The sequence below is a fragment of the Ochotona curzoniae genome, unplaced genomic scaffold, assembly GCF_017591425.1.
Source record: "Ochotona curzoniae isolate NIBS_2020 unplaced genomic scaffold, NIBS_Ocur_1.0 contig_883, whole genome shotgun sequence".
NCBI lineage: Eukaryota > Metazoa > Chordata > Mammalia > Lagomorpha > Ochotonidae > Ochotona > Ochotona curzoniae.
In genome coordinates, this window is record NW_024466599.1 from 10,215,361 (window position 1) to 10,234,770 (window position 19,410).

General features: G+C 39.5%; 1 protein-coding gene across 2 annotated transcripts in view; it reads right to left on the reverse strand.

The window, feature by feature from the left end:
- The window catches only part of CYRIA (CYFIP related Rac1 interactor A), a 101,171-nt gene that overhangs the window by 13,731 nt on the left and 68,030 nt on the right, over positions 1-19,410 (reverse strand). For both annotated transcript variants that reach the window (XM_040992851.1, XM_040992850.1), the window contains exon 2: positions 16,770-16,849. In XM_040992851.1, the coding sequence (XP_040848785.1) occupies positions 16,770-16,839 (70 nt within the window). In that variant the 5' untranslated portion in view covers positions 16,840-16,849. The remainder of the gene's footprint in view (positions 1-16,769; positions 16,850-19,410) is intronic.

A 19,410-nucleotide genomic window follows, 5' to 3' on the forward strand; every position in this document is an offset into this window, starting at 1 on the left:
CCAAATCCCACATGTTAAGGAACTGAGACTGGATAAGGTATTTCGCAGGAACAGAATCCAGGGAAGCACTGGCAGTTCTGAAGTCAGAAGAGGCACATCGAAGCAAGGGCAAAAAAAAGCAGTGCAATGTAAAGTTCTTAAAAAACAAATCATCAAATCATCTTTAACTCAAATCTTTTCCTCTTTAGGTGCAAATGCCAGAAAATCATGAGCTAAACAAAGACACCTTCCCATAGAGTCATTTAATTGGAGGAGATAGCAAAACAGAGTGTGTGAGCAAGAACCTGGTGCTAAGTCTGTTTGAGAGTGACCGTCACACAGCGTATGTAGGAAGGCAACCCTGGAAGGACAGAAAGGGGAGGCTTTTCTCTAATCTGGCTTTCACCAGGCTCTGTCTCAGCAAGTCACCACTTGATAAGTTGTAGATGAAACAGAATTGAAACTAAGTGAGCTAAGAGAGGAGGCTGCAAAAATCAGAGCCCTTCCTGCCGACGATGACTCACACGTAGCGGGAGAGAGGTTTCAAGCCGGTTTTAAAAATAGAGGCTTTTTAAGTGCTTGGAAAAGCAGACTTTCCCATAGATGTCCTTTAGGTGAGGCTGGGCTGGGACAGGTGAGCACCCATTGCTGTCACTTCGTCTGCTTTGCCCACGGTCACATTGGTTGTCCATATCTGCATCACTCTTTGTATCATTAAATCATTCATTACTCATCAGTGCTTCAGCGTCTCATTGCTGTGGGTGACACACTCACAGGGCACTTATTTAGTCTGGCAGAGCGACAAGCTGCACTTGGGTTTATTCTTCCGATTGTAAACATGTCACTGTTTTTGCTTTCTGGAAGATGCCTCTGGAAGGCTTTGGTGTCTTACACCTTTGGCATGCTCCTTAATCAAATTCAACTGGCGATGCTGCCTTTAAAATTTATTGTGTTTTTAGAATGTCAAGGAAAGACATTTTGAAAGGAACTGTGAAGAATCAGTGGCTGCAAAGGTTACTATGTTTAACCTATCAGCAACCCCTTGAAGCATTTGCGGAGAGAACAGGAGCTCTTGAACTGTGGGCTTGACTTTTCTATTTTTAACACAAAGATTGACAACTAATCAAGTAAAGGTGCACACAAACAAATACGCATGCACACACATGCCCTAATATTCATGTGGATGGAAATAGGTCCTGACTTTCAGCTGCAGCCGTGTGTTCTTTAGTGATGTTTCTTCTGATAACCATATTCTAAGCTTCCTATCATTGCCAGTTATTGCATTGAAATTAAAGAGAACCATTATGTGGAACTGAGGTTACGCATGTCTCACAATGAAGCTGTTAAGAATCTTGGTGATTTACACTGGCAATTTCAGAAACCAATACTTCCAGGATCCCTGGAACAAGTGCTTCCTGGCCATTATCTGGGAGTTGATTTAAAGCCTGTTTCGCACTGGTCATCGCAGAAAGTATGAAAGTGTATCGTGGGCACTGCGACCTTGCATTCGTACATTTATTGTCAAGAACTCACTAGAATTTTATAATAATATCCTCTTGTTAACCAAGAGAGGGTAAGCAGTGTGAATTTTGCTTGCAGGTGACACATTGATTTTCCTTTGACACAATTTTCTGGTGGATATTAGAAATATTGGGATGGTAGCTATTAACTAGCTATTAACAATGCAGTGTCACTTGAGGCAAGGCGGAAGCTCTCAATGTTGAGGACTGTGGAAGCAGCATGCTTGCCATTCCACTGTGCTCGGGGAGGGAAAGGCAGCACAAGAAGAAGGGTTCAACCTGGAGGACAGTCACCCCAAAGCACTCTTCTCCGGAAAACAGCCCCAAATTCCCTGTGTTAAGGCACCAAGAACACACACAAACTCTCCTAACAACTTCTTTAGGTTGGATGGAAGACCTAAGAGAGAATCGAATGAGGCGAAGAAAACCTGAGCAGACAATAGAATTTCGATGGCAATGCTTTTGGTTTGGAAAGAAGCCCTGGCATTTCATTTCATTAGGATGAAAAGCTGTGTCTGTGGTCCAATGAATATGTTACACACTGAAGAGAAGTACAACAAAAATGATTTGCCAAGGCCATAAATAAAACCCACAGCCATTCTTCCCACTCACCCCTCACTTTTCCAATCCCTCTCCTCTTTTGGATAGATTAAGAAGCATAAATAATTATCCATTATTAACATTTGGGGAAGCAGAGCAATAATGATTTATTGCAGAATACAAACTGCCTGCAGCAACGGCACAAAATTGCAAAGGTGTATGGGAACTTACAAGTGTGACTGAGTTGACAAATTTATCTGTGCATAACATTTGCCATTAGTCATCTCACATCACGGCCAAAGCTCTTTCTTGTGGAACAATCACATAGGGGGTGGAAAGAGGCAGGCGCGGGGGTCAAGGTCCGGGAAGACTCATCCAGATGCAGCAGGGTCCCTGCAGCAGGGTCGTTCCAGTTGTGCAGGGACTATATGTTACATGTCAGGATGAACAAAATGGTCTCTTAGGGTTTCAGGTTAGTTCTTAGTACAAGAGAGGAAAGCTAATGACAGTTTTACATCCTCCTTATCTATAGGGTCATAATAAGGATGTTGGCATAGATTAAAAAAAATGAGAACATTTGAGAAGCAAAAATGGTAGAAACATAAGGCATCATTGTCACTGAATCCTTATGTTTTTACAAATAACACAGTTCTGTTCTTAAAAATATATATATTTTTTGAAAGGCAGATATACAAAGAGAAGGTAGGACAGAAAGGTCTTCTGTCTGCTGCTTCAGTCCTCAAGTGGATGCAACTGCCAGAGCTAAGTTGATTCGAAGCCAGGACTAGGAGCTTCCTCCAGGTCTCCATGTGGGTGCAAGCCCCAAGGTTTTGTGCCATCCTCTATTGCTTCCACAGACCATAAGCAGGGAGCTGGATGGGAAGCAGAGCAGCCAGATATGAACCAGCACCCATATGGGATCCTGGCAGATGCAAGGCAAGGATTTAGCCATCAGGGTATTGTACCGGGCCCAGTTCTGTAAGGTAAGAACACTAAACCAAACACATCTAAACATCTGGTGTTTTCTTCTCCAACATTGTCGAGCCTCCTCTGAACACGCTTAGCTGATGTGAAGGCAGAAGAGAAGGAGAGGTGAAGCAGGAGATGAGTAGTGGCAGGAAGCAGCTGAGAAAGCCACAGATGATCAGCTTATGTGGCTACACGCCTTTGTTTTGAAAGGAGGTGGTTGCAGTCCTGTGGTTAGAGAGATTCAGAGCTTTTTGAAAAGGAAAGCATTATACTCTTCTGCTGATTCTGCAGTTTCCTTGCTAATAATTCCCATCACTGCACACATTATTTGCTAGTGTTCTTGTCGCATTAATAAATGTGGGTTTGTTGTATAAGGAAACTATTTTCAGCCACTTTCCTCCAAGAACCTATTTGTTTGTCCCAATCTAAGACCTTTACTTCTTTGTGTTTTATGCAGCATTAGCCCCCTGATTTATGACCAGCTTCCTCCATAACACCTATAGAGTTATCCCTTACACGATTTTGCTCCCTGTTTCCTTAACAAAATCATTTGTTCCTTGAGCAAAAATCATGTTCTTCTAATGTTCCTGGATCCCATCCCTCCGGACCCCTCTGTCCCATTGAGCATCTCCTTCCTTGGCTGCTGCTTCTGCTTTAGGAATGCAGGCAGATCCCTGCGTATACTTAGTGAATTGGCATCAATCAGAACCATGGGTCCTAAGTTTACACATCCCAATCACCCCAATAATGGGCATCATCAGATAACATACATAGTAACGGAGGAATAAGCTGTTACCTAAATCCTTGCCTCAGGGAGATTTCCATCACGGAAGAAATAAACACACATCTCAGAAGAAAATGAACAATGTCTGCTTGCTGATGGAGTCTGAGATGGAGAGTGCTTAGCGCTGCCAGTTCTTGGGGCTAACACACAGACTCTTGTCTTCAGTTCATGCTAACCCATTGATGAAACAGTTGATATTTCCAAAATACTGTTCAGTAAAGGTTAAAAAAAAAAAGGAAAGGAATATCCAGTGTTGAAAACAGAGAGAGGGCCTGGTATGGTAGCCTAGTGATTGAAGTCCTTACCTTGCATGCCTCTGGATCCCATTTGGGTGCCATTTCATATCCAGGCTGCTCTACTTCCCTTCCAGCTCCCTGCTTTGACCTGGGAAAGCAGTGTAGAGGATGGCTCAAGGCCTTGGGACCCTGCACCCACGTGGGAGACCTGGAAGAAGCTCTTGGCCCCTGGGTCCAGATCAGCTCAGCTCCAGCAGTTTCAGCCACTTGGGGAGTGAACCAGAGGATGGAAAATCTTTCTCTCTGTCTCTCCTCCTCTGTAAAACTAACTTTCCAATAAGAAATTTTAAAAATCTTAAAAAAATAGAGAAACATTACGAGATAATAGGTAAATGTATCTAACACATTTGCTGAGCATCTGTGATGTGAAAATGGATAGCCAGGCACTTTAGGGGGCTTGGGGATCAAGAATATGCTGCCTCTCCTGCAGGACCCGAGGCATGTGAAGACAGGATCATTGAATTCAGAATACGTTTATGGAGAACTTTTCTCATTTTGAAAGCATTCAATTGATGTATTATAATTATACATAGTAACAGGGCACAGTGTGGTATTCTGATAAATGTATATAATGAAATCTATAATTATAAAATCAGGATTAGCATATCCATCATCTCAAGTATTTATAACTTCTCCTGGCTATTCTGAAACACGCAGTGAATTCTTTTCACATGTGTTCACCCTACTGTGCTACGTCACACTAGAACTTAATCCTTTGTTCTACCTGCTCTTTGTTCCTGTTAGCTCTTTTCTAGTCCCACTTTGCACCCTCCTTTCCAGTCTATGGTAGTCATTGAGAACAAGCTTTTCAGCTTTCACAAATGAATGAGTGCCTGGTCACTTTTTACGTGCTTGCCATGATGACAGGTGGTTAGAGGAATAAATGATGTCTTCCAAGAAAGTCAGTTGCAGACAATCCCAATCCGTGACAGCTTCTGACGGCAGAATATGCCCAGTGACCATGCAGTCAAGTGACAAGTGACACAGCAGCACTTCTCAGGAGCAGCCCATGCCAGTAAGAATGCTACCCTCAACAGAAGCCAGACCTGACATTCCTGTCACCCATGCTTGGAAGTCTCCCAGGACTCTTCCAGATCTCTATTCTATAAATCTAAGATCAAACACATTTTCTGACTTATGAATGGTACAGCCCAAGCTGTGCTCCTGATAGGTCATTTATCATCACTGCATCAAGGAGTTGGTTTACCTGCCTCCCTAAAGGACTGAAGACCCTGCAGGTATTCACAAACAGCAGATGCCCGACACAGAAAATGTCCTCTACGATCAGCTCAAAAACTGCATCAGAGTGGCTGTAATTAGGAGTTCCGGTTCCATCAAGCATGCACAAAGAAAGACTACACAGTGCATGCCAACAGTCTCAGCACCCCTGCACCAAAATTCCTGGGACAGAAGTGTTTCAAATTCATGAGGTTTTCAGATTTGAGAACCTATGGCCTTCTTCGTTTGAGCAGTTCTAAGAGCTTAACTATTTTTTTACGGTTTATTCATTTTTATTGAAAAGGCAGATTTACAAAGAGAAGGAGATATAAAGATCTCCCATCTGCTGGTTCACTCCCCATGTGGCCAAAACAGATGGCTGGAACTCAGCCAATCCAAAGCTAGGGCCGGGAATTTCTTCCAAATGAGTGCAGGGTCCCAAAACTTTGGGCCATCCTTTACTGCTTTCCCAGGTCACAAACAGAGAGCTGGAGGGGAAGTGGAGCAACCAGGATATGAATAGATGCCTATATGGGATACAGGGACATGCAAGGCAAGGGTTTAGCTACTAGGCTATTGTGCCAGGCTCCAAGTATTCATATTAATTTGAGCATTACCAAAGATGGGACTGCTGCCATATACAACAACACACATGATGAATCTTGAATACATTATGCTAAATGAAATTAACCAATCACAAAGGGTACATCTTGCATGATTCCCCTCATCTGAGTTATGCAAAATAATTCAACAGGAAGTAGAGAGCAGGGTGGTAACTGTCAGGAACTTGATAGGAAGAAAACCATGAGTTGCTGATCAATGGTTCTGGAGTTCCAGTGAGATCAAATGTGTATGTCTAGGAATGTACTCTGTAAATGTGCTCATAAATAATACTGAATAACGGTTAAAATCTCATAAAGCATAGACTTCCTGTTAAGTGCTCTTACTACATACAACAAAAAAAGAATAAACTATTAACACTAGCGGGTGAATTTTGTTTCAATCTTGTTTAGACCAAAAGCAATCTCCCATTTTGAGAAAAGCAGGGAAATTTCAATACGTTTGAAGTATCAGACAAGACAGAAGAATTGGGGCCAACTTTGCTAAGTATGAATTTGAGGTTACATGATGATTGTCATTCATGTTAGACATCACCAAGCATTTCATCCTAACACACAAAATAGGTGAGGAAAATTTTTGCTGCTTTTCATTTATAAAAGGTCTCATGCTTCAAATTACTGAATGGATGATAATCCGAAGGGGTGGGAGTGACTTTCCCAGGAGATCTGGGACCACAAAAGTCTTGAAGTTGGTAAAGACGTTACAGGAGAACAATGCCATGAACGTCGGTCAGAAGAAAAAGGCGGAAGTGTTCACACAATACATTGACTTCCAGGCAGAAGGGGAGTGTGTCTACTGAGCATCTGTTCCAAGAATCTTCACCAACTGCCAACAAGGACACACTAAGCGAAGGACAGCACGCACAATTGGCTTGGAGTCCAGAGTCCTGGATCTGCAGAAATGTCCCCACACACTGGGTCTTATCTGGCCAGCTTCCCTCGGGGAGTAGAGCAGTGTGGAGAATGTTCCGTAAGGCACATGTGCTGTAAGAGACATGGCTGGAAATGCTAGTGAAATCCACCAATGCTCGCTGGTGAGTGAGGGAATAAAAGCGCTTACTTAAAAAAAAAAAAAGGCACAGGAAACTCAAAGTCATCCCAAGAAACAGATGAAAAGGATCTCTCAAGGCTTTAACATAGAGCAGAAGAACAGAGGCAAACTCTTCTGATTGCAGGATCTGCTAAAGGGACTGCTGGGATCCTTTTGTCCAGTACCTGAAGTTCATGGAGAACTGAGTATAAGCTAAGGACTAGTATAGCTCACAGATCCGTATTGGAAGGACGCACTCACTCACTCACTCAGTGGCTTGACAGAAGGAGCATGTCATTGAATGGATATGCGGAATATTCACATCACTTACTCCTGTTCCTTAAAACATACGGTTTGGCTTCAATAACAATAATAAACACTGACCATAAAAATGCAAACCTGAACATTTCACAAAAATTAAATATTCACTTCAGAGAGGCCTAGAGATGGCTCAGAGTTGTAACTGATGAACAAGGACCCCAAAATAAAGGATTTAAAGATAAGCTGAATGACACATATACGAAAATAAGGAATTTTAGTAAATCCATTGAAAATAGTTTTTAAAATTGGAACATTAAAAATGGAAAATTACATATAAGCTTGCAGACAGGGCAATAAAAATCACACATGTTTTAATACAAAGCCAAATAAAACACAAAACGAGACCTGTTAGACATATCAACAAACTTTCACACATGTGATATCCCAGAAGAAGAAGAGAAAGAAAATGGAACAGAAGAAGTGTCTGAAAAAATAATGGTCAATGATTCTGAAGATTACTCTATAGATCAATTCATTCATCCAAGAATCTTATGGAATCCTATACAGGATAAAGACAAAGCCAACATATGAAGCATGCCCTAATGAAAGTGACATAAAGACAGATAATCTGATGCCTTTGTCAGCTGCCAGAGGAGAAGAGATATGTTATGCGTAGAGGAGGAATGATATGAATGGTGACTGACTTCCTATCAGAAACAATGAGGCTGGGAAACAATAGAATGACTTGTTTCAACAGCTTCAAGAAGACAAAGCAAAACGAAACAAAACAAAACTAAACAAAACAACAACAACAAAACCCTGGCCCTGCCGACCTTGGAATTCCACACTCAGAGATGTATATGCTTCAAAACTGAAAATATGTGTAGACAGAAACTCAAGAAATTTGTTCCCGATAGTCTTACAACAGACAAACAAATAAACAAACCTTATTACACTAAGATGCAATGATGCCAGAGACCTAGTTATGTAAGAGGAATTAGAGGGCACCAGAATAAACAAATGTGTCGGTAAAAAAGATGATAGCCCATGTACACACTATTGAGTCAACTCTCTCTCTCTCTCTCACACACACATACAACATACACAGTTAATTTAATCAAAAGGCTGAAAGACATTGGGAGAAAAAGAGCGGTAAAAATGTACAAAGTGGATAAAACACCAAGATAGACTGAAATAAAACATTAACTAAATTTAATAGAATAAATATTTATATACACTTAGATAAAAGGCTAATATATACATATTAATAAAATGCATTTGTACTAAACATTACAATCAAAAGGTAGATATTATCAGCCAGGATGTAAAGCTAAGGTCAACTATATGTTGCTTATCAGAAATAACACTTTAATGATAAAGACACAAATAAGATACAAGCAAAAGTTTGGGAAAGCATCTATTATCCAAAGTATAACAAAGTTGTTATGTTTAAAATATAAAATACTTAGGAATACATAGAACAAAATATATGCAAGATTTCTATCTTGAAAACTATAAGATGCCAATAAGTGAAATGAAAGAATCTCTAACTAATTGGAAAGTCACAGGCAGAAAGAATTAGTCATTTTCAGATGTTAATTCTGATTAGGTGTCTACATTTTTTTTTTGATTTATTTATTTTTATTGGAAAGGCAGATATACAGAGAGAAGAGACAGAGAGGAAGATCTTCCATTCGATGGTTCACTCCCTAAGCAGCTGAAACTGCTGGAGCTGAGCCAATCCAAAGCCAGGAGCCTCTTCTGGGTCTCCCACGTGGGTGCAGGGTCCCAAAGGTTTGGGCTGTCCTCCACTGCTTTTCCAGGCAGGGAGCTGGATGGGAAGCAGAGCCACCAGGATTAGAACCGGTGTCCATATGGAATCCTGGCACATTCAAGGTGAGGACCTTAACCACTATGCTATCGTGCTGTGCCCAGGTGTATACATTTCAAGTAATTATAATGAACATCCCAGCTAGAGAAATTGTAAAGAAATTTGGAAGTAACTAGAGAAATTATTTTAAAAAGCAAAGAGTCTAAAATAACCAAAACCATCTTGAAAAAGAACATAAAAGGTAACCAACTTATTACTCCTAATGTAAAGACCTACTCTTTAGCTGTGTTTGATGGTAACTGGCTAAAAGGTATATCAATATATTGAGGAGGGAAAGCAGAATCTACAAGTACTCCTCTACCTATTATAGGAAGCAGATTTGTGACAGAGCAGTAAAAGAATCCAACTATGTTGCAATTCTACGCCCTCTGTATTAGTCTCATTATTTACACACAAATTAGTTTAAGATCGTTTTGTGACCTACATTTAAAGTTTTAAATGACAGATATTTTAGGAAGAAACAAAGTAGAATAACTTTATTATATAGGGATAGGTCAAGGTATTTTTTAGAGGAAACAACAAATGTTTAGCATAAAATTAGTAAATGATAAATTGGACTTAATCAAGTTTTAAAATGTCTTTATGAAAAGACTACAGAAATAAATAGGCAAACTCATGCAGTGTACAAATATTTGTAAGATGCACCTCACAAAATACAGGGAAGTGGAATACAGAAAGAGTTACAACTCAGTAAAACAAAGAAAAATGATCTAATTAAAATGGGCAAAGGACAGACATTTCACTGAAAAGACAAGCAAAGTGCACATGAAAAAATGTTCAACATCACCAGTTACACAAATGAAAGTTCAGCACACAATGAAAGGCAGGTGCATAGCCTAGTGCAGTCCTTGTCCTTTTTCTAGCTCCTAGTAACAGATGCTGGGGGGCAATGGTGATGGCTCAAACAATTGGATCCTTACTATCCATATGACAGGCCTATATGCAGTTTTTCACTTCTTGGCATCCGCTCAGCATAGCCCCAGATGTTGTGAATACTTTGGGAACATCAGCTATGAACACACATACACATGCACGCTCTGTGTCTTGCTATGTCTCAAATAATTAACAGCAAAAGGTTATCATTCCACTCCTATTTGGAAAACAGTTTCATAGTTTCTTGAAAAGCTACACATAGCCACCCTATTGCCATATACACTGCCACATACTTATCCAGCAAAAATTAAACCTACAAATGTTCTCCAAGAATTTTCATTGCTGGGTTACTCACAATACCCCCAAACAAAAAAGAGTTGAGGTGGTTGTCAACAAGGCAATAAAAACACAAACTGTCATACGACAGAATATTCAACAAACAAAAGGAAAATACTTCCAATACATATAGTGGTGTGGCCGAATCTCAAAAACATGAAATAAAATAGATGAGGACACGTCAAAAAGTTCATGAAAAATAAAATTAATGGATATCCTTTTTTTGGTGCAAAAATTGAAATTCATGCTTTTTAAAATTTTATTTTATTTTTATCTTCCATCCGTTGATTCACTCCCCAAGTGGCCACAGTAACCAGAGCTCTGCTGATCCAAAGCCAGGAGCCTGGAGTCTCTTCCAGGTCTCCCACAGCTTTGGGCCATCCTCGACTGCTTTCCCATTTCACAAGCATGGAGTTGGATGGGAAGCAGGATTGCCAGGATTAGAACCAGTGCCCATATAGGATCCTGGAGCATGCAAGGTGAGGACATTGTCCACTAAGCTACAATGCTGGGCGTATGTATACATAGTTTTTTGACACATATTTTCCATGAATATTTCAAGACCCTTATATACAAGGACATCAAAATTTATTTTCACCAAAATGAATTCATACATATTTTTTGAATTACATTTGTATACAAAGCATATACTATTTCACTAAAATTTTTAAATATTTATTATTTGAATGGCAGTGTTATAGAAATAGAGGGAGGGAGGGAGAGAGAGAGATCTTTCATCTGTTGGTTCACTTCCCAAATCATTGAACAGCTGGGTCTAGTCCAGGCTGAAGCCAAAAGCCAAGAGAACTTCTTTTGTTTCTCCCATGTGGGTGGAAGGTCTGAGCACTTAGACAACCTCCCACTGCTAAACCAGGCCATCAGTAGGGAGCTAGACTGGAAGAGAGGCAGCCAGGATAGAACTGGCATCCATATGGGATACTGGTTTCACAGGTAGTGACTTAACTCACTATGCCACAACAGTGGCCTCTATAAAATTAAATTTATGTAAAAGCAGTAACTATGGATTAGCTAAATTGATACACACATATATATATTTATTTATATATATTTGTATATCAGATCTGATCAGTAGACTGGGAAGATGTTTGCTGAAACTTTCTGGGAGTAATAAAAATACCCTAGGTCTTGACAGAGTGCAGTATTTGTCAAAATTGATTGAAATAGATATTTAACATTTGTGTATTTGAATATATATATATACGTTGTGCATCAATAAAAATAAATTTTAAAAAGTGGCAACAGTCAGTCAAAGAAGAAACATTCAATGTTCCTTGCAGAGGGAAGAATGGTAGCATTAACTAGAGAAAAAGGAAGCTAAGTCTTCTAAAGGACTCTTTGGTTTTCATTTATATTCAAAAGGTCTGTTGGGATTTAACTAAACCATTTGAAGCATATAGTTCCAGGTCTTAAAATATATTCTGTGTTGGATCCAATTCTGTCTCCCACCTCCACACCTAGACAAAAATTAATATACTTTCTTTCCCTGTTTAAACATTTCATATAAACAGGATCATACATTTTGTGACTTGTGACTGAATTCTCTCACTAGGCACAAGAATTTCAAGGTTTGTCCATTTCACAGAATGCACAGTACTTCCTTTCTTTAGACTGTTCAGTAATAGTCCATCACAGATGCACCACCTTTATTTGCCCATTCATTAGAAGATAGTCACCTGATTTGTTTGCATTTTTTTCAGTATCTACAAGTAGTGCTTCTATAAATCCTCATGCAAGACTCTCTTGATGGGCTCACAAGTCTATTTTTATTTCCTTTGAATATATATACTTAGTAGAATAGGTGACTCACATGGTATCTTCATGTTTAACCATTGAAGAAGCTTCCAGAGTGCTTTTTGAGCTCTTTCTATGGATTCCAAGACCTGCGTGCCCTCAGCAGCACCTTCTATGGACTCTCTTTGATTAGAACAATCCTGCATGCACGAAGTGCCATCTCACTGTAATTTGGAGTGGGACTCTTTCATGGTTATGAAAGTGAACAGCTTTTTATGTGACTACTGGCAACTTGCTTATCTTCTTTGGAAAAATGACTAATCAGATCCCCAAAGCCTATTTGATAGGATAAGTAGTTTGCTGATTGCCGAGATGGACAGGTGTGAGAAAGAAGCACATACTTTTATCTATTTGAACTTCTGGTTATTTTGATGCTCCAAATCATGGGACTTGGAAGGCTCCTTGGCTTAGCTGCCTTCACAACAGGATTGACTATCGACTGATCCACTTGCATGTATTACTTAGACTGATTCCTGAACTTGCTAGTCACCAAAAGCACCTGGAAAAATTGGTAAAGTGGAGATCTACGGGAAAAGACCACTCAATTTGAATTCTGGGTGAGGCTCAGAGAATTAAGTAAAAAGAAAGCACATTTCTTTCTGTGATGCTTTCAGATTAATAAATAAATGAATAAATGGATAAGTAAATAATCTTTTCAGTCAAGAATAAATGGATAAACAAATAAATAATCTCTTTAGACAAGAAAAAAGAAGTTTGCCAGACATTTTTAATGATACTTTTGTTCTGGAAATGACATGCACTCCTGGACTGCAAGAATAAGACCTGAACCCTACTGGGTGCCTTCTTGATTGATCTGGTACAGCAATCACTAGCAGGACTTCTGGCACATTTCCACCTGTACCCTCTCCCTCAAACTGTCACTCACAAAGGATGAGGAAATGGTTGTATTAATATTTCATTTCTCTCTGTTATCCAACCTTACAAGAATAGTCACTGAAAAGTGGTAGGAAGTGAAAAAGAGAAAAATGTGGAGGTATGAAAAGAATATTGTTTGTGAAGAAATGTGAGCATAAAGTGCAGAATTCACTGCAAAGATCAATAAGAATTTAAGTCAGATCTCCACAACTGGAAAGCCTATAGACAGATGGGTCTAAATTTGTGCTGTGTTTTGGCCTAGCTTAATTACATCTGTTTGACCTAGTTCAATTACATTCTGTCAGCCAGCTTCAAAAAAGAATCTTGGAAGCTTGAAGCAGGAGTATTATATTCATTCAGGCAGTGAGTATGCACAAACAAACCTATTTTTCTCCCTTTGGTCCTTATTTCTTACCCTTTGAGATCCAGACTCTGTATCCCTGCAATCACTTCTGAACGTGTCTTTTCAGTGGTCACCAAGGCAACTCACTGCTTGGTTCACCATACTCTTTTCAAGCCCTTTTCTACCTGACTGCTCTGATGCATTGGAGCCCACTGACATTCCCCCCTTCCTGAGTGTCTGTGTTGTCTCAAGGCCAGAGTGTGGCTTGCTCTTCTCTGATCCTTCACAGAACCTGCCTGTGCTACAAACATCTCCATGCTGCACAGTGCTCTGAGCTTAGCATGGGGCTAAATGCCAGGTTAGCAACCTGAGTGAGTTTCAGTTTAGTAAGGATCCTCCCTTCTCCCAGGATCCTTACCTACTCAGGCAAAATTATGCCCTAAGTTCTCATCTGCTTAGCTCTTGTCTGCTTTCAAGTTTTCCCCCTGGAGTTTTGGCTCATCTCTTTGGAGGAAGGTCCTGGTCATGGAGCGCCTCAGTTTGGCATCTGTGCCTGCTGTGGCTTAACCCAAGCAGCCTTCCATTGCAGTCATATTTCTTTTCAACTGGCATTTGCTTCTCTGTCTAAATTGGCCTTCTGCTTGTTCATTACACACACCTTCTGCTTCAATGTCTATGGTTCAAACATACGGTTTCCATCTGTTAGAAAGCTCCTCCTCACATATATGTCTGTAGAAAAACCTCTCTCTCTTTTGGTTCTTTTCAAATGCCACCTCTTGCCAGGAGACTTATCCGATTCCTTATGCAGTTTTCTACTTTCAGAAACTCAACAATACTCTTTCTACCTCTTTACACATGCCACACAATGCTTCTCTTAAGTCCCTTATTTTGTCCTGAAATGTGTGCCTATCTTATCCTTTGTTGTAGCTGGAGACTTCACAAGGCAATGACTGCACTGTTCTGGGTTAACTCTGAATTCTGATGCGGCTTGGCTTTCATGGAAATTCACAAACATGGTATAAATACTCTTGGGGGATTATGCTTAAATTTATAGACTCCAGGGAAATTGTGAACATAGCCTATTTTTCCTATCCCTCCAAGTCAGCAATATTCTTTCTTGGAAAGTACATTTAGAAAACAGAGTTTTCAGCATCAGAAAAAAAGCAAAATAATTCCCCTTTCCCCCCAGATGTATTAATCTGCAGATGGCAAAGATGTCCTTTCTATTCAGGAGCAGAGAAGTAGTGGCAGCAGTTCCAGGAAACTGCTTGTGATGAGCTCGTAAGGGCACTTCCTCAGCTATCTTCTCACAGTTCCAGGGGAATAAAGTTAATCACTTTGGGATGAAAGAAGAAATAAACAGAATTCTATACAATTTTCCTAAAGTTAATCTGCTATTTTCTCAAAATTCAATAGTTCTATTCATAGTAATGAGCTACTAGGCATGATAATCTGGGCATATGTCCTGATTTTGAATAAACTGCACAAATGGAGTTTTCAAATCATGAATCTCACTCAAAGTCAAAACTCCTTAATGCTTTATTTCACCACTGTGAATTTTCTTTACATAGGCTGTTAAGAAAATGTGCAAAGAATGACCAGGTCAGAGTACTTTTATTGGAAAGAAGGAGAAATTGAGGACTTGCTCTACCCACACCTGCCTGACATGATGGAACAGGGATTCCTAAGTGGAGCATTTCAAGCCTGGTCCTCCAGAGATGCCAACGGAAAGACACTACTGCTTTACTCTCTGTATATTTCATTTTTATTAAGGTAAAGGCTTCTAAATTTGCTTTTGATAAATAAATTGACATTTGCTTCTGTTGAAAGCCAAGAAACCAGGGACAGTTCAACAGGCAAGTGGGGATTCTGAATTCCAATAGGTCCATGCAAGAATAAGCAGGGGCACTTGGAACATGGGGCTTCCCACAAACAACAGTGAATGGTAAGAAATGGAAGGCAGTGATTTAAAAGGTAAATAGCAAACACATGGGTGGTCAGAGTACACACTATTCTAGAAACAGCTGTTAATGCATCATTATTTTAACAGTAACAAAACATAACAGAACACTTCCAAAAGGTCATGGAAAGTGGAATTAAAAGATAAGCTTATTCTGATGTAAAACCCTATTTTGGTATCCAGCCATAGTTTTTCACAATATCCAATTGATGAACTTTTTGAAGACTGTTTATATGTATGGATCTCTCTTTTTTTTTTCCTCACCAAAGAAAATGTATCTTTTAATGCCATTTTCTACAAACTGTTTAAAATACCTTCAGGTACATTTTAAGGGAGTAGCAAAAGTTAGGCCCACAGAAAGGCACATTTCTTCCCATGGATCCAGTGGGCCTGGCTTTGGAGCTCTCAGCTCTGCCTCTGTGAGCTGAGCTTAACAGCAACTGCAACAACACCAACAACACAGTCATACTGATCAAAAGTGAGACATCTTTCCTTGAATATTATTCAAGATATCTGTATTTACAGGCCATATGAGCCTTTGGGCCACTTTCTTAATAACTGCTTCAAATACACTAAATGTATTGAGCAGATGCCTTTTATTCTGGCATTTCTTGGAGAAATCTTCTAGCATTTGCATAGCAAACCACTGTTAAGAACATCATTAATCTATATCTACCATCTGGAATATAAATAAAACACATAAAAAATTAATGTTTAAAGAAGATTAAAGTATATAACAAGTGGTGAACACTGGGGGAAAAGCCATTTACGGTGCTTGCTACCGGGGGAAGTATCATTTTAAAAAGGGACACATAAAACAGAAGTTGGAAATATAGGTTTAGTTTCATTAAACATGAATGTTTCATTTGTAAAATATATTTCATCATTAAAACAGACAAGGTAAAAGAAAATCTATATAATATTCAATCATGATTCTTAAGTCATTTTTACTTAAGAAAAAACTGAAGTGTTTGCTAAAAGAAACAACCTGTTGGATAAAAGGGATAGGTACTAGTAACCTCAAAATCTTAAAATGATTCCATGCACTCAAATAACACATAAAGGACAGGTGGAAATAACTAAAAATATTGTATTTCTGTTAGTGGTGACTGCTTTCTTTCCTGTCCAGAGATCTTTTAATATTAATCTGTGTACATTAGAATACCTACTAGTTCATAAAAGTTTTTTTTGAAAAAAATACATAATGATGATTTATGTGGATTTGTGAAAGTTGACTATTCCTAATTTCAAAAATAATCATGGGCACATTAAAATGATTTTTGCCTTAATTTCTAAAAACATAGAAGAAAAATATTCTGAGAAATGACCTCAGGAAGAATGCATATCACCATTTGAATTTGGTCTAAGTATCACACAACAACTTTAGGCTATAACTTCTCTATCAATAAGCCACAAAAAAGGAATTGTTTTCATTAGGATGTTATAATCTTTGGAACTTACTTTCAAAATCCAGGAAAAAGTGTGGATAGTTTTCAATTTCCCTGGTAAGGACTTTGAGCAGGTTTCCCATCCCAGCAAACCTAGCAGAGACAACACAAAAATAAATACCATTAGCAACAGAAAAGTCAGATTGGCATGAAAACCACCAGACCTCCTACAGCTACGGCTCAAGTGCCACAGGAAACATCTCCATCTTGGGCAATGTCTAGTAACGTAGCAACCCGTTCCTCCCAGGTCCTGAGTCTCTTAAACACGGGGCATCCGGCTTAAAGCACACAAATCCCGAAGATGATGCAAGGGTCATGAGGTCTTTCTGGAGAATGCACTGGCACATTGCATTCATTCATCATGCTAATACGACAAAGAACACTGATTACACTGTTAGGTGTTTTAGTTACAGACGTGTTCTGCACAGTGCTTCTAGCGGCTTCCCCTTGCCCCTTTTCTAGTCCTCTGACTCCTTACAGTTACTATTTATGCTTTTTAATTTTTCCCCTCCCCTTGACATGTCAACAAACAAGCACAACCAAGAGGGCATTATGAAATTATTTGGAAAAATGAGTTTCTTCTGGTTCATGAAGTGCAGGGTTCAGCAAACACTCAAGCCCAGGGACTCATGTTAACATGCAGAGGAGATCACATTTCTCAGAGGTGTAACTCTTGGAAAGTGAGAAGTCGCAGAGATGTGACAAGAGACTGGACGCTCTATGAAGCACAAAAAAGAAAAAGCATAAAATCCAAAAAGTTATACTCAAGGGAAATCAATGTCTAAAACATTTGCAAAGGTGAATCAGATCAACAGAGAAATAGAAATTTACATGTCTGTAATCACAACCTACAAAAGTTGATAGAAGGTAGAATGTAGTGGTTTTGTTTCATGTCATTTCATTGTATTTTCTTTAAAGTAACTGGCAAAATTTCTATTGCTCTCAACCGAAGTTGGTGGCAGACTGAGATACCAGGTCCCTAATGTTAGGGACATCTGGCCTAAACTGCAGAAAGCATGACAATCACGAAAAGGACATGAAGTGTCTTTGGAGAACAGACTTGAACTCTGCATTCATTCATGATGTTAAAACTACAACAAAGTACGCTGCATTGGAAGAATCAGTATTTAGGCACTGATGCCAATTATATTCTGTGAAGAGCTTTCCGAACTTTCTAGAAAAGAACTGTCTTCTAAGCGAGGCCATGCATCCACTCATCTTCTCATCTAATTGGCCCACCTTTATGGAGAGCCAATTGGCCATCAGGGCGGGGCTTGGTGGAGACTACCCATCTAACTCTTCTGTAAATGCAACTCTTGTGATGCATTGACCTGAAAAAAATCACTACAATCACAACTTGCTGCCCATCTGGCTTCTAAGAGCTTTAACCCTGATGCAAGGACCTGTAAGATTATGCTCCTGTTATGCTCCTGTTATAAGGATGTAATGAGAACAGAATGCACATGAAGGATGAGTGCAGGAAATCACAGCCAATGGTGTCTTCCGGTCTCTACCAACCTCCCGTCAGAAAACAGGCATGCATTTGCAGGTGTCTTCCAGGGGACAGCACACTACCATGAAGCCAGGAGGAGTCCACCAAGAAATCTCCATCCCTCGTCACACTGCCTGATCCTGACCCCAGCTCCTTCCTGCTTGTATGTTGTCCACGGCAGGATATTCCATTTTTGGAGATCTCAGTTTCCTCCTCTCTAAAAGAACTCCTGAGAAGCATTTATTTCAGCAAGTTGTGAGAACCAATGAGATAAGAACATGAAATGCTTGGTACAGCACTTACAAGGAGTGCTCAAGAGATGTTAGATGTTCCCTTCTTGCTGAAGATGATATGATCAGCACATCAGCCTCACTGTTCTAACAGCCATCAAATACTCACTGAGCGTTCTCTTAGGCAAGATGGATTAGAGAGGTCCTATGTGCCTCTAGGCAAGAGAACTAAGGCCAATGAGGAAATAATGAGGCACATTCTCATTCAATGTCATGACAAAACATTTCTAACCATTACTGTTGTTTGAATATTCGGTGATATGTCTTATGAAATACTGAACTTTATCTCATCAGTGATATTTAAATAGAAATAGCAGTTACATAAGCCATTCATAGTGTTGTAAAAATGATAATGTGTTGAGCAGAAGGTTGGACTAGCTACTTCTGAGACTTCCCGTGCTCTGAGAATGCATGAAGTGGGTATGCACACACACACACACACACACACACACGCACACACTTACGGATAAACACCATATTTTCTGTCTCAAGAGAAGCTTCCCTATCATTTCTTTCATTCTTCCTTTTTTTCCCCTCTCTGACTTCATCCATATTTTTTTCAAGATATTTTGAGAAAACCTGTGGCAGGCAGGGTCTGGCAAAGTACAGTCCAGAACTGATGTGGTCCATTGCCACTGCCAGATGTCACTCACAAACTCTCGTGTGAGTGCTTACGCATTTGGTTTTCTCATGCATTCTATCTATCTATCTATCTATCTATCTATCTATCTATCTATCTATCTCTATCTATAATGTAATTTCTACTTTTTCTTTCACTATTATTATTGTTATACCATGATACAATTCCATAGGCTCTAGGATTTCCCTTTTTCTCTCCTCAAATTGCCTCTCTCCAATGATTTTCCCCATGT